The 13974-nt window shown below is 51.1% G+C and overlaps 1 protein-coding gene across 19 annotated transcripts in view; it reads left to right on the forward strand.

Moving 5' to 3' along the window:
- Positions 1–13974, forward strand: part of LOC121459804 (actin-binding LIM protein 2) — a 123945-nt gene that overhangs the window by 19622 nt on the left and 90349 nt on the right. For 10 of the 19 annotated variants that reach the window (XM_041669813.1, XM_041669820.1, XM_041669810.1 and 7 more), the window contains exon 1: positions 8576–8665. The exons of 1 other annotated variant lie outside the window; for it this stretch is intronic. In XM_041669813.1, coding sequence (XP_041525747.1) covers positions 8641–8665 — 25 coding nt within the window. In that variant the 5' untranslated portion in view covers positions 8576–8640. Of the gene's footprint in view, positions 1–8575; positions 8666–13974 lie in introns of those variants that run through there. 8 more of the 19 variants (XM_041669827.1, XM_041669811.1, XM_041669819.1 and 5 more) reach the window with 4 other exon arrangements.

The raw sequence follows: 13974 nt of genomic DNA on the forward strand, positions 1-13974 counted from the left end.
GTCTTTCATGAGGACATTGATCTCATCCTAAGGGCTCTGCTCTTACTTCATTACCACTCAAGGCCTCCACCCCACAGTCACCTTGGGTACAGGTTCCCAACAAATGGATGGAGAGATGTTCACTGCAATGGCTCAATGGCCAGCCTCAGTGTGCCAGCCTCAGGGAGACAACTGAGCACTTTGCAGCCTGGGGTGGCTGGCACTTGAGCTGGGAAACTAGCTGCTGGCTCTTGAAAATCAAGATGGATCCATGGCCATGCTGCTCGGTGCCCTGCATTGTGACTAAGCGGCTTGGGAGCAAGCACTCTGTGCCACTTCCCCACATGTTCTGTCCCTGGCACCTTCATGGCTTGGAGAGTGGACGTTGTTGTCAGAGTCCACAGCCACTGTATTATCTGCCAATCTAGAGACTCTGGGGGACGATGGATTGCTGACCCACAGACCTGCCTCAGGGTGGCATGATTCTTCTCTCTAGTTAGCCCTGCCAGTCGCCATCCACTACCCCAGGTATAGAGGGTGGCTGTGGGAAGTCCTATGCTTGCTTGTTTTTAAATCATGGATACAGCACAGCAACACCCACTGAACCATTTTAGAGTATTCAGGGGTACTCAGTACACTGTCAATATAAACATCATTACCTCCCACCTCCAGAATTTTCCATCTTATGCAACGGAAATCCATTGGGTGTGGTTGTACATGCCTTTAATTCCAGCACTCAGTTGATTATCTGTGAGTTACAGGCTAGTCTGGTCTATACAGTTAGGTCCAGGCATGCATCGTGAGATCCTCCAGAGACTAGCCCGCTCTTTCCCATCTTGGCCTGGCCCTCAGCAGTCTTCTTTCTATCTGTGTGAGTTCTTCCCACTGGGATTCTTATCTGAGAATCACACAATTCTTGTCCTTTGGTGACTTAGCCTGTGTCCTCAGGGTTCACACAAGTGCTAACGTGTCAGAATGCCCTTCCTTTTGAGACTTGATACTGTTCCACTGGGATGAACAGTGGAACTGTGTTTGCCTTTCCACATCTGACTGTGTGTCCCAGTGTCCAATCTGCAGCTGACAAATCAGAAGCTAATTGGTACCTAGGTACCAGCCTCTGGGGTGGGCACTGGGTTCAGGGGACACTTGCTTCCCTTTAGAGCCGACCTCACCCTTATCGCATTTCCCGCCCAGCAGCCCATGGTGTGCTTCCTCCATACTCTAACCACATGCTAGTTCATTCGGACTGGCTGTTTCTGCTCCTCACCCTACACTAGGTTGAGCCAGGTACCTATACCACTCAGTCCTACTTTAGAACTCATAGGTGGGAAGCATTGTTGTTGTCGTGTGTGTGTGTGTATGTCTCTTCGTGTGTGACTGTCTATATGTCTGTCTCTGTGTGTGTCTGTGTGTCTATATATGTGTGTCTATCTCTCTCTATGTGTATGTGTCTTTGTGTCTGTCTATCTGTGTACGTCTGTTTGTCTGTGTGTGTGCCTCTGTGTGTCTGTATGTCTGTCTGTCTGTGTGTTGGGGTGGGTGGCTAAGACAGACAGATGATTGATTGGCTGTGTGTGGTGAAGGTGCCAGAGGTAGACGGACAATGAGGAAGTTAGACTACAAAATGGATTTTCCAGTTCTATGACAGATGGGGAAACTGAGGCAAGGGGTAGGTTCGCACAGCTGTGAAGCCAGTTCTGTGCTCTGTGCTGTCTGTGTTTTTGCAGAGGTCTTTGAAGGGCGAGCAAGCGAGCTCTATCTTCTCTCTGGCAGAATTAGCTTCTGCTTCATCAACTTTCTACCCGCTTTTTTTTTTTATATAAAATATGTGCTTTTGGAAAGAAAAATTGCAGAGAAATTGTAAAAATAAATTAAGGCAAACACCCTGTAAGCCATCTCATTGGGCACACTAGCTGCTGATGTCTTGTTACGTTTGCTCTTCTGCTCAGCACATCTCATTTGGCTCATGGCTTCGGTGGCAGGAAATTCAGGAGGCATTGTGCTGGCACCTGGTGAGGGTCCAGCTGTGTCACTGCATGGTGGCAAAGCAGAAAGAAAGCCAGGAGCTGGACAACTGCATTAGCATCTGGTCACATGGATGGTCTGGTGTCATGGCAGTCAGTCCCATGAGAAATGCATCAATTCTTTGCAGAGTAGGGTCCCCATGATCCACTGGGCCACAGGCAGCTTCTACCACCTTGGTATTATTAACTATTTATTAACTGGAGAGTGAGCTCCATCTCAGGACAGGTTGCTCACGGTGTCCTGGACCTCTTCCCCTCCTTTCCTTGGAGGTCCCTGTTAGGCTCCACACCATGGCTGTCTGTCTGTCATGTTTCTCCTTCCTCTGTCCTTTATTCTAGAATGATCTTTACCTTCTGTTCTTTTGCTTTTGCCTAACGTTTCTGATGTGCTTGAAGAATCAAGATCTGTTTGCTAGAGGCATCAGGTTGGGCTGAGTCTGTAGGCTTGTGTTGGCTGCCGTGAAAATTCCCTCGCAGGGCTCAGCATGCACCCTGAGATAGAAGAGGAAGGACATTCCTGTAGGTGGGATGGTCCAATCCCTTCTGCCAAACTGCCTTCACCAAGAGTATCCCAGTGAATACCTACACAGAAAGGGGCACAAGGCCCCTTTTCCACACCCAGGGGCTTGCTGGGCACTGGCGTCTGAGCTGATGCCAGGGCTCTGTGATGCCTGATCCCATTGGAACCTGCCTACGTGTACTTTGTGTGCAGCAGCTAGTGGCCTGTGGGCTTCATCCATGCTCTGACCAGGCAGGACACTGGTCTGAAGAGAGGAAGGTGTCAGTGTCCTAGTGCTGGGATCCCGGAGGCCTGTGCCTGTGGATTTCCCGTCTATTCCTGGTTTGCCTTTTGTCCAGTTGCTTGTCATGGCCCTGTTGATTCAAGAAGGAGCTGGAGTGTGGACTTTGTTGTCATGGCAGCTGCTGAGTGGACTGCATCTTGTCACACAGGGAGAGGAATCCCTTCTGGTTTTAGCCTGGCTGATGGACTGGGAAGGGTGTGTGCTGGGGGGCAGCAGGGTGATGGCTTCCTGCCTGGGGCAGCTGTTGCTGGACTCAGAAACAGGGTGTGGTAGAGAAAGGCCCTTGGAAGGGGAAGCGTAGACCCTAGCCCTTCAGATGTTACTCATTTAATACCTTGACCACCTACCAAACAGACAAGAGACCCCTTTATCCTGCATTCAAGGCTCCCCTGGGCTCCTCCTGCCTCTGCTGTCTCCTGGCTACAGGGCTGTAGCATCTGCCCTTGCCTTCTTCAGCTTCTTGTTATCATTTGAAGGTTGATGTGACTGTCGTTCCCTAGAGAGGTCCTCTGCCTCTTGTATTCCGTGCCTTCAGGCAGCCGGGAGCTCACCTCCTCCCCTCTCCACACTGTACTGACCATAGTCAGCCTAGCAGGTTACTTACGTGTCTATCACCTGCCACGTCCTTAGCCTATGAGTGACATGTAAGATGAGACTATGGACACCTTGTCTGTAGTACCATGCCTAGCTCCACAGGCCCTCCCTGCATTGCTGAGAGCAGGACATAGAGGAGGACATCTGCCTGAGGAGCTCCACTGTCCAGGTTCAGGGCTCTATTCCACTGTGGCTAAGATCTATGAGTTCCTTAGGGGCCCTGGGCATTACTCTAAAGGGGAGTTGTGTGGCACACTGTCCCGCAGTGGCATTGGTTGAGGTGAGGAGGAGCACAGGTGGGTTGACTTCCAGGGCATACACAGCAAAGGAGCATGGGGACAGGCAAGGGGGTGGGACTGAGGGAGGGCTCTGTCCATGCTGAGTTCTCAAAATGCAGAGATCAGGGGTTTCCTCTTGTTCTGGGAGGGCTCATGAATATCCAAAGATGGCCATTTGTACAGGGGACCCAGGTCAGGAGGGCAGGGATTGAGGTCAGTGGTGGCAGTAAAGTGTGAGGAGAGAGTGCTGCAGGTACTGATCTCTGATCTCTGGCCCTGGTTGATCCAAGCCTGAAGGTCACCTTGATGAAAGCAGGAAGAAGGATGCTAGGGGGTGGGGCACACTCCAGAGGCTTCCCTGATTGCCAGCTTCTGCCCCGCTGTAGACATCCAGTCAATATGAGTTCTTGACATAGGGTGGCCCCATCTAGTCTGACTGTTGTCCCTAGAAGAGGAAAGCCAGGAGGTCATGGTATGGCCATGGGAGTGGTACAGCCACAGGCCAAGGACAGTCCGATGGCCTGTGACCAACAAGGCCGGAAGGAAATGGGGAAAGGCCCTCCCTAGGTCACAGAGGAGATGCGGGCCTGGCATTCATCAAGTTGGTGCCTTTGCTCTCTGGAGCTGTGGGGGAATCAATGCCTGTTATTCACGGGACGTTGTGCCAGTTGGCCTGGATATAGACAGGAACTGACAGAAGAGGCTTGCCCTGAGGGTCAGCCACGCCCCGGCACATCTCCTCAGCCTCCTGCAACCCAAGTGGGACACATCCCTGATCTACATGTGGGCAGATAGGCCCCAAGAAAAGGTCATAGGGTGCTGGGTAAGAGAATGAAATGGCAGAGCTGAGGCAGTGGGTTTGCTGCGGTGATTGAGAAGACAGCAGTGAACTGTTCCCTGGCTTTGAGAGTATGTGGGTCTCCCAGGGAGGTTGACGGGGGTCCAGGCCTTAAGAGAGGGCTGACATTCCTTACCAGAGCCTAGGCAAAGTCTCAGGCTCCTCCGATCCCGAGTGTGTTTGTCCATAAAGAGCCATTGATGTCTTATATACTTTAAAGACACATTGAAAAATCTCTGTGGTGTCGTGTTTCTGGTACCTGAATTTACTTGTTTTAAGCCACGTTCAAAAGTGAAGATGTAGCCAGACAGTGGTAGTGAACACCTTTAATCCCAGCACTCAGGAGGCAGAGGCAGGCGGATCTCTGTGAGTGTGAGGCCAGCCTGGTCTAGAAGAGCTAGTTCCAGGAAAAAAAAAAAAGGTGAAGCTGTTAGCCTAGTTGGAGGATGCCTCAGCTGAAAATACAAAACTCAAATGCTCCAAACCCTGAACTTTTGGTGTTCCTGCTCGATGCCACAAATGGAAAATTCCACAGCATGCACCTTCATTTTTGTGCACAAAATTATTTAAAATATGATGTCAAGTTACCTTCAGACTGCAGAAGAGCGACGCAAGGCAAATGAATCTGAAGTCTAGGCCAGGGTCCCCTCCATCCCGTTATGCATATGCAAATATCCTGAGTTCAGGTGTACTTCCGAAGTCAGTGGAAGTCACGACACTGGGCGTCAGGTTGTGGTGGGCTGTGTGAAAATGCAAATAAGGGATTCTTAGGGTGGGACACTTCCCAGCCCATCAGTAGAGCGTGCACGTGCGAGAGAGAGAGAGAGAGAGAGAGAGAGAGAGAGAGAGAGAGAGATGAGTTGGATAGCTACACCATGATACCGAAGCCTTTGCTTCCTTCAGCAAACGCTTCTCTCTCAGAAACTCAGGCTCCTGTGGGTCTGAGCTGGTACCTATGTGCTGGTAGGGTACAGGCAGCAGTCGTGGACTCTGGCATGAAGCCAAGTATGGAGAGTAGGTAAAGTGTCCTGGTGGGATGGAGTGGGGTGGAGGCTCTACTGTGGGTTTTTGTAAATGGCTCACTTCTTCCCTTGAAATCTTGCTCTTCAGGCTGTGGCCCCCACCCTGCCAGGCCAGCTGTGGGGGTTGGGATAGAATGTTCTGCACTGCAGGTGGCGACCCATTCTCTGGCATGAAATCAGTTTAGTGGGTCGCGCAGCAGCAGGCTTTACATAAGAAGTTGAACTGAATAGGAAACAGCAGAGCACATCTCTCACAATAAGGACAAGTGTGGCTTTGAGGGGAACCGGCACACACTTAATATCGCATTAGTCAAACCATTACTAAGTATGGGAGGCTGGGAAAACAAACAAACAAACAAACAAGCCAACAAACAAACAAGCCAACCAGCCCTGCAACCTGCAATTGTCATCTTAGTTGGAAAACAGGAGAATCACAGGTGGGTAAGAACGCTGAGACAGGAGACTGCCCAGGATCATGTGACAGAGCCCTCCCCCCAAGTGCTGTCACAGACAGTTACAAGAAAGGGGAGAGTACAGACAGCTCCATAAGGAAGGAAAATCACCCCAGAGGCTGAGATGGGAGTCAGGCAATCATAGCAGCTTGGAGAGGCAAGGATGGAATCTCCCCTTGAATGTCCAGAGAAGCCTGGTCCTACCTACTCCTGAACTTCCCGGTGACCCCTCACTTGGCCTCTGATCCCTAGAACTGTTATACTTAGTACCTAGTCAGCAATGATTTGTCTCAGGTGACCCAGGACACTGATATACCTACAGCAGAACAGTCCAAGGTCACAGGCATTCATTGACAACAAATTCTTTTTTAAAAAAGAGACTTATTTACTTTGTGTGTATGAGTGTTTCGCTTGCATGTAGTATGTATGTATATGCACCATGTAGATGTCTGGTGCCCACAGAAGTCAGAAGAGAGGCTTAGATCCCCTGAAACTAGAGTTACAGATGGTTTTGAGCTACTATTGGGTGCTGGGAACTCAACCCAGGTAATCTGTAAGAACAGCCAGTGCTCTAAACTGACGAGACATTTCTCTAGCCCCAACGGTGAATTCTTACCACTTGTGAGGGTGTGCAGTGGGCTGGAGAGCTGCTCTTGCTGGGTGTGTGGGACCTCTGTTCCTTCTCTCACCATCCTCCTAGGCCCACAGGCTGCCTCATGTGTCCTGCCACAGTCACAGAGGCATAGCAGGAGTGACCAGACTTGCTTGCTCAGGCTTGGAAGGGGAATGGGTCACATGGTCACTTCTGCCCATGAGCCATGGTCCAGACCAACCACATGAACTTGCTTGTACAGAGTCACAGGACAGGAAAACACTCCTAATAGTGAGAGGCTGTGGGTTCTAGAGTGCTGAACTCTACCCACTGCAGGTAAATATACGTGTGTGTGTGTGTGTGTGTGTGTGTGTGTGTGTGTGTGTGTGCGCGCGCGCGCATGCGCGCGCGCTGTTTGCAGTGTGCAGGTCCATTTGTGTGAGCAGTTTGAAAGCCACTAGCCAATGACGGAGGACATAGTGCAAGAGGCTGAGGCCCCTCACTCCACCCTCCGGGCTTAGAGATGTGAGGAGAGAAGTTCTGTCTCTCTGAGACCTTCTGCATTAGCACAGAAGGTTCCATGGAGTGCAGGAATAGTGTCTCAGCACATCTCCCTCACATCCTCATCCCAAAGCCTCAGGAAGAAAATGGGGCATATCCTGGAGGACCTGGGGCAGGGGAGTATTCTTCCCCAAAGCCCAGGCCAACGTTCCCTCATCCCTCAAGCAAACTTAACCCTCAGAGTGGAGTATTCAGATTTCACATTAGCTTAAGCCAATTGGCTGGAGGTGGGGCTTCTCTTGCCCAGTCACACAATTGAGAATGGACAAGCAGGGAGACTGTGTGCTATGACTGGTGGGGAAGGCATGGTGGCCGATGAGGCAGTCACTGTTAACTCCTGGGGCCCCATCACCCCACTGGTGAGCAGAGACAAGGTGCTTCAGCACACGGGAGGCTTAAGGATGCTCCTGGGTCTATGTCACACCGTCTTTTGTGCCACTCAGAAAGCTAGAGCTGAGGTCCACCTTCCAGAGGACCCTGTTCTCTCCAACACAAGGTGCATGGGGCAGGATGCAGACACATAACTCCACCCCCTGCCAGGACTCAACTCTAAGGCTGGGATTTCTTTCTCTCCTCTCCATCTCTTTCCTCACAGACCCTCCTTCAGGAGCTCATCTGTACCCCATGTGTGGGCATCACTGATTCCCAGAGCCAGACTCCACAGGAAGGTCACCTGTGACAATCTTTGCCTCCTTCCCCTCTCTGTGTCCCTGTTCCTGTCCCTGAGGCCACCGGCCATGGCAGTTATTCCTATGATAGGGGAGATGCAGACAGAGTGTAGAAATGAGTACCAGATGTAGAGATCACGGTCCCCTATGCATTCCCTTTCTCAGTGAGCACCAGGCATGTGGGCAGGATGGGCAGGCTGAGCTTAGCCTGTAGCATCCCCGGGATAGCCTGCCCACAGGGCACTGACCTCAGCATGCCCAGACTGTCACTCTTTCCACTTGGCATTTCCATATACAGGGCACCAGAGGCCAGGCTCACTATGCCTAGGTTATCTCTCTTCCCACTTGGCATTCCCTGTCTCTTAATAGTCCAACAGCTCTGGAAAGCAGGGCTGTAAACATTTATTTGTGCCCCTTGGTGGTGCTGTTAAGGCATCTGGGAACACTGATACAGGCTGTGACCCCCTCTACCTAGAGCCCTGAGGGGTTGTAAACTCACTGTCCTTGGCACAAACCCAGGGGCTAGCAGTTATGCCACCCGGCCAGTGCCTTGTCAGAGTTCCCTTTCCGGATACTGAAAAACAGGTGCATCTCTGGAGCAGCAGTGTGGCAGGATGCTATTTCAGTGTTCCAGGAAGAGCTTGGCTTTGCCCTGCCTTGGCCTTGGGGGTGGTAGTTGCCACGTGACTCTCTGGCATGTGATTGGGAGATGTGTCAGCCACAAATGCCTTAGAGGCTCTCCACTCTCCCAGATGCCACCTGAAGTCTCCACATTGCTGGGCCTAGGCTTGGAAGGAGCGCTACTGGCACTTCCGGAGGAGGCCGCTCCATGGGGATGCCTGGAGGAGGGTCAGGTAAAGCTCAGAATAGCTGTGTGTTCACTCCAGTCAGCCAGGGAGGAAGACTCAGCTTCTAGCGAGAAAGAATGATCTTGAGACCCATGGTTGAGCTCGGAGGGTGGAGTCTGAGTGAAGGGAGTGCTATCCAGCTCGTTGTCTCGTGGTTATGGTGAAAGCCAACACCTATAGGTGTCAATCATGTCAATCATATATAGGCTCGGGGGACTTTCACAGTGTGTGGGAGGAGGTGGGTGACCCCTTTTTATAGATGAAGAAACTGGGGCTCACAGGAAGGAAGGCCAGCCCCTCTGACCTATGTTTGGGGTGGAGTTGCTGGGCTGTGGGTTCTCTGTGCCTGCTCCCTCCTTCCCCAACCTCTGTCTCCATCAGTCTTTCTTTTCTTTAAAGTGGTGGTTATCTAAGGGGTCTTGCTGTTCCCCAGGACACATTTAACGGTGTCTGGAAGTACTGTGGTGGTCACAGCTGGTGAAAGGATAACTAGTATATGGGAGAAAGGGTCAAGGCCACTGTGACTGTTCTGTAGTAAACAGGCCCCACTGCATTGACAGTTACACCAAGGAAGCCAGTCAATAGGGATTATAATAGGAACGTCCTTTCTCCTGGTATGGGGATGTCATGCCTCTGAGATTAAGGCATTAAGTCTAGAGGGTTGTGTGTTGGTAGGAAGGCCTTCAGGGTGAGCATGGTGGGACAGGTCTGGGGGCCCAGAGAGAAGGGGAGATTGGAAAGGAACTGGACCCAGAATAGAGGTCTGAAATGGCCTGCAGTTGTGCAGGCTTCAGGGTAGCCATCTCTGGCCAGGCTTGTGCCTCTATTAACAATGCTCCCACCCTCCTATGAGAACCAGGCACAGTGCCTAGCAGATCTCTAGGGAGTAGGATCCAGGCATCCTTCTCTGGCATCTCTGCCTGACCCTGATCTGTAGGGTCTTTCCAACAGCAAGGACCCTAACCCATATCCTTGTTCCCCCATCAACTACTAATTAAGAAAATGCCTTACAGCCAGATCTTATGGAGGCATTTTCTCAATTGAGATTCCCTCCTTTCAGATAACTCTAGCTTATGCCAAGTTAACATAAAGCTATTTTGCATAATATTGCACTCCCAAAAGAAAAATCAGTGGCTACTCCACCAGATGGTCCAAGGAAGGAGTGCTCACTCCTGGCCTCAGTTTGGCTGGATTGGGCCTGGTGGCTGGTTCTTAGTACCCTGCTTCCATGCTATTCTGAATATACTGCGGATGCTGGAGCTGGGGACATGTGACCATGTCCATTTCCTAAATGACTGTCTTCTCTGTGGGGAGCGGATACATTCAGCTTACCCATCACAATGAGCAGACAGCAATAGCAAGAACACAGCACCACATCCCACCCTGGGACAACTGCAAACCACACCACCGCTCCTCAGAAGAAGAAGCTGGGAGGAGACTACAGAGAGCCGGCATCTGCTGAGACACTCAGCGCAGGGGAGAGGCCATTCTATTTATGGAAAGTTATAGAAAGAGCTGAAATGCAAAGGCTAAGATTAAAAAAATAAGATAAATATTCATTATCTTGGATTGGGCGACAGTTTCTTAGAAATGACTCCAAGAGCATGAACCATGGAGGGAAACCCAGAGAAATCAGGCTTCGTCAGCGCTGAAGCCCTTGGTGCTGCGAAGAGCCCTGTGAAGCAGCCATGGTGCCACTCGGAGGGTGACAGGGGAGCCACCGGTCACAGGTGTGACAGGAAGCTCTCAAAGCGCTCACAGCTGGTAGCCAGCTCAAAACTAGGCGGAGAAGCCTTTGTCTCCAATGCAGACCTCTAACTGTATTTAACAGCACCAACCAGGCACAGGCCAATCAAAATGAAGCAGCACCCAACCTCCACTAGAATGTCGGAAATAAGGGGTTGGAGCCTCCCAGGGTTGGAGGTGAAAGCAACCATGTCTCGAAGCACCTTGAGCTGAATAAATCCCTTCCTTAGAGCTCTGTAGGCACTCTGGACATTGATTGTGAAGATAGGGCCTCCCAGGACAGGTGTGGCTTCCACACTAGGAGAGGATATCACTGTGTAGTCTCACCTTACTATGGCACCTAGAATCAGAATGGCCACCAACAGCACAGGGCACTGGGGACTGTCATGTCCTTCAACCCTTGCTTCTCTTTGGGTCTCTAACAACAGTGAACTCATGTAATTACAAGATATTTTTGTCTCCATGTCTCCGGAAACTGGCCTGGCCAGGACTGGTCAAGCTGGCATGCCGTGACGGCGTGTTGGTGTACCCTTGTCCACCCTTTATTAACCTCGTGCTCTGTGACTGGACCCTGTTGGCATGCTCAAGTTGCCCGGAAGCCTACTTCTTAGGCATGGCCTGTCAGAACCTCAGCCCGGTTATAGGTCAGCTTTCCAGGTTCCCAGCCAGCAGTTCCGATCTCAGCTTTAATTAGTTGCTCAGGAAATGCCTTCCCAACACCAGCCTTCCTTGGACCCACTGAAGAGGACACTAGAAGAGCCAAGAAGTCAAGGGGAAGGAGTCAGAGGGCTAGGGAACCAGCCTTCAGGGGAGCATCAAGGCCCATCCCTGCCTGTTTGTCTCAAACTGTATGGCCTTGTAGGTTACAGCACCCTCTAAGCCTTAGATCCCTTAGATGACCTATAGGTGACACTAGTTGGTGGCAAGCCAAACTGAGTGCCAAGTGTGTGCTCACACCCAGCAGGCACATTTGAAACTTGGGTGTCATCTCATGACCTGAATGAGCCCGTGCCGGTGATGACCAGTCTGCTCCAATCCAGTGCATTTATTTGTTTCTACATCAGTTCTCACATAGACCAGGCTGACCTCAGACTTGCCGTGTACTGGAAGATGACCTAGATGCTCTTGAGGACTAGGATTTACAGGAGCTTGCCACCACACCCAATTTATACAGCGCTGGGGGCCAAACCCAGGCTTCGTGCATTTTAGCTGAGCGAGCACTAAACCGGCTGAGCTGCCTCTCCAGCCCTGAGCTGATCATTTTAGGGCTACTGATTCAGGGGCGCCCTGAGTTGGGGCCACTTATCCCCTCATCGCTTTGTGTTGAACTCAGGGCCAAGACTTTCAGGACCATTTGGGCTGCATGAAGGCTTACAGCTGGTCTACTGCACCCACCAGACTGGGTGCTATCTGCTAGCCACCTATCTCCAGAGGCCTGGTGGGGAGTTGGGAGCAGCTAAGTTATAGCCAGGATATACCTATTGTCAGGTTCCCACTCGAGAAGGAGCCCATCCGGGGAAACAGAGCCGGTTTAATCAAATATTGGCATCCCTGAGTTAGGTTGTGGCAGAATGACCCAGGACTGGACCAGTTGTGAGGAGGTGATTGATTGCCCCAGATGCACTTCCTGTTTCCTATTAGATTTGAGAAGTCTGTGTGGGCAGTTGCTGCTGCTGCTGCTTCTGCTGCTGAAGCACAAGGTGGTGTGACATGGGGACACACTGGGCAGAAGCCACAACAGGCCTTCTGCATGGCTTGGACACTGATGATCTGGGTGGGGGCAGATGGCCACATGTCCCTGATCTGCAGGCCACTGTGAGAGCAGATGCCCTTGGTCCTGAGAGGCTGAATTGTCTGGCAATGAAATGCCATCCTGCAGGTTATGGTGGCTGACGATGTTGACCGCTGCTTGAGGCTGCAAGAGATAGGGCTGAAGCTAGTGTTCCCTGGGAGCCATGGCCAGATGGAGCAGCTGAGGCTGCTTCTCAGCTGTGTTCTTCCCAGACCTTGCCTCTGGAGGAGACCATCTCAGTTGTTTCTTTCTATCAACCCCCCGTTATGGGCCAGCCCTGTATAGCCACTGTCGTGTGGACATTCCATAATGAATGGCAATGGATGGATCACAAGGGTACTATTGACTCTGTCACTTACAACGTTGGTGTTTAAGATTTCTGTAGCTCTGCCAAAAGACGCCACAGACGGGGTGACTTCAGAAACATAGCTCTGGAGGCTAGAGTCTGAGATCTGGGTGTGGGCAGGTGGGGAGAGCCTCTGCAGCAGGGCTGTTGGGTGAGCCTGGGTAGATGGTGTCATCTGTATGTCACTCCATGGTGTGTGAAGGTGGAGGATCTGCTGCAGGAGGCTGGCCTGAGTGTGGCTGCTGTGGACAAGGGATGGGGCTGCTGAGGATGATTCTGGGGAGCAAAACCCCCTTTTCAAGAAAGCAGCACCTAGGTCTTATGTTTGCTCATCCAGGCGTCTTAGGGTCGTACCCAGCCACAATGCCCCTGGTGCAGTCCTGCACAGTTCCCAGTGACTTGACTTGAAGAAAAGGCAGACCCACAGACAGACAGAAATGCTGGGTTTAGGTGGACCGGGCTTTCTCATGGAGAAGGCTCAGCACCCCAGAAACTCAGCATGGTTATTATATAGAGTTGAACAGAGAAGTGGGTTTATTGCCCACGGATGAACCAAGCAACAGGGTTATTATAGAGAGGTGAACAAGTAATGGGGACTTCAGCTAATCTCAACAGGAGCAGTCGCTATAGGGAACAGTTTCCGAGCTGTAAGCATCTAGGGGAGAGAAAGCTATGGTGGACATTTTTTTTTTAAATATTTATTTATTTATTATGTATACAATATTCTGTCTGTTTGCCTGAAGGCCAGTTGAGGGCGCCAGACGTCTTTACAGATGGTTGTGAGCTACCATGTGGTTGCTGGGAATTGAACTCAGGACCTTTGGAAGAGCAGGCAATGCTCTTAACCACTGAGCCATCTCTCCAGCCCCCTGGTGGACATTTTCTGCACACATTTATCAACATTTTCACTTGAGATTCTCCCACTCCAGGCAGACGCAGGTTAAGATCATTCCTGGTAAGCCAGCTCGTGGGCTACACAGATTATTAGAAATGGGCTAGTCCAGGTGCGAGAGTTAGCCGAGAAAAGGCTAGATATAATGGGCCAAGCAGTGTTTAAAAGAAAACAAAAACAAAAACATTTTCACTTGAGCCAGGAGGGAAGGCTCTGCCCTTTTCCCACGGATGGTACTTTGGCACCTGACATGGCTATACCTATGTTAACAATACATATTCATTCAGGACCTCACATACTCCGGGCTTCCTCTGTCCCTTACAACCTGGGGGATTTGTTACAACCACCAGAGACCCTGTACTCTTCCCACCCTGTCCCTGGGCATCTACACCCAATGATAGCGTGTTGTTCATGTCCTGCAACACAGATGAAGCTGTCCTCTGCAGGTTGTCGTGGATTTTGGTGTGTTCAGGGCTCCTTCAGAGTCTTCACAGCCCTGAGACACTGGTTGACACCATGTGCCCCTGGAAGGGCATGAG

Source organism: Microtus oregoni, unplaced genomic scaffold (genome assembly GCF_018167655.1).
Source record: "Microtus oregoni isolate MIOR12 unplaced genomic scaffold, Mior012 000019F_ref0000042, whole genome shotgun sequence".
NCBI classification, from domain to species: domain Eukaryota; kingdom Metazoa; phylum Chordata; class Mammalia; order Rodentia; family Cricetidae; genus Microtus; species Microtus oregoni.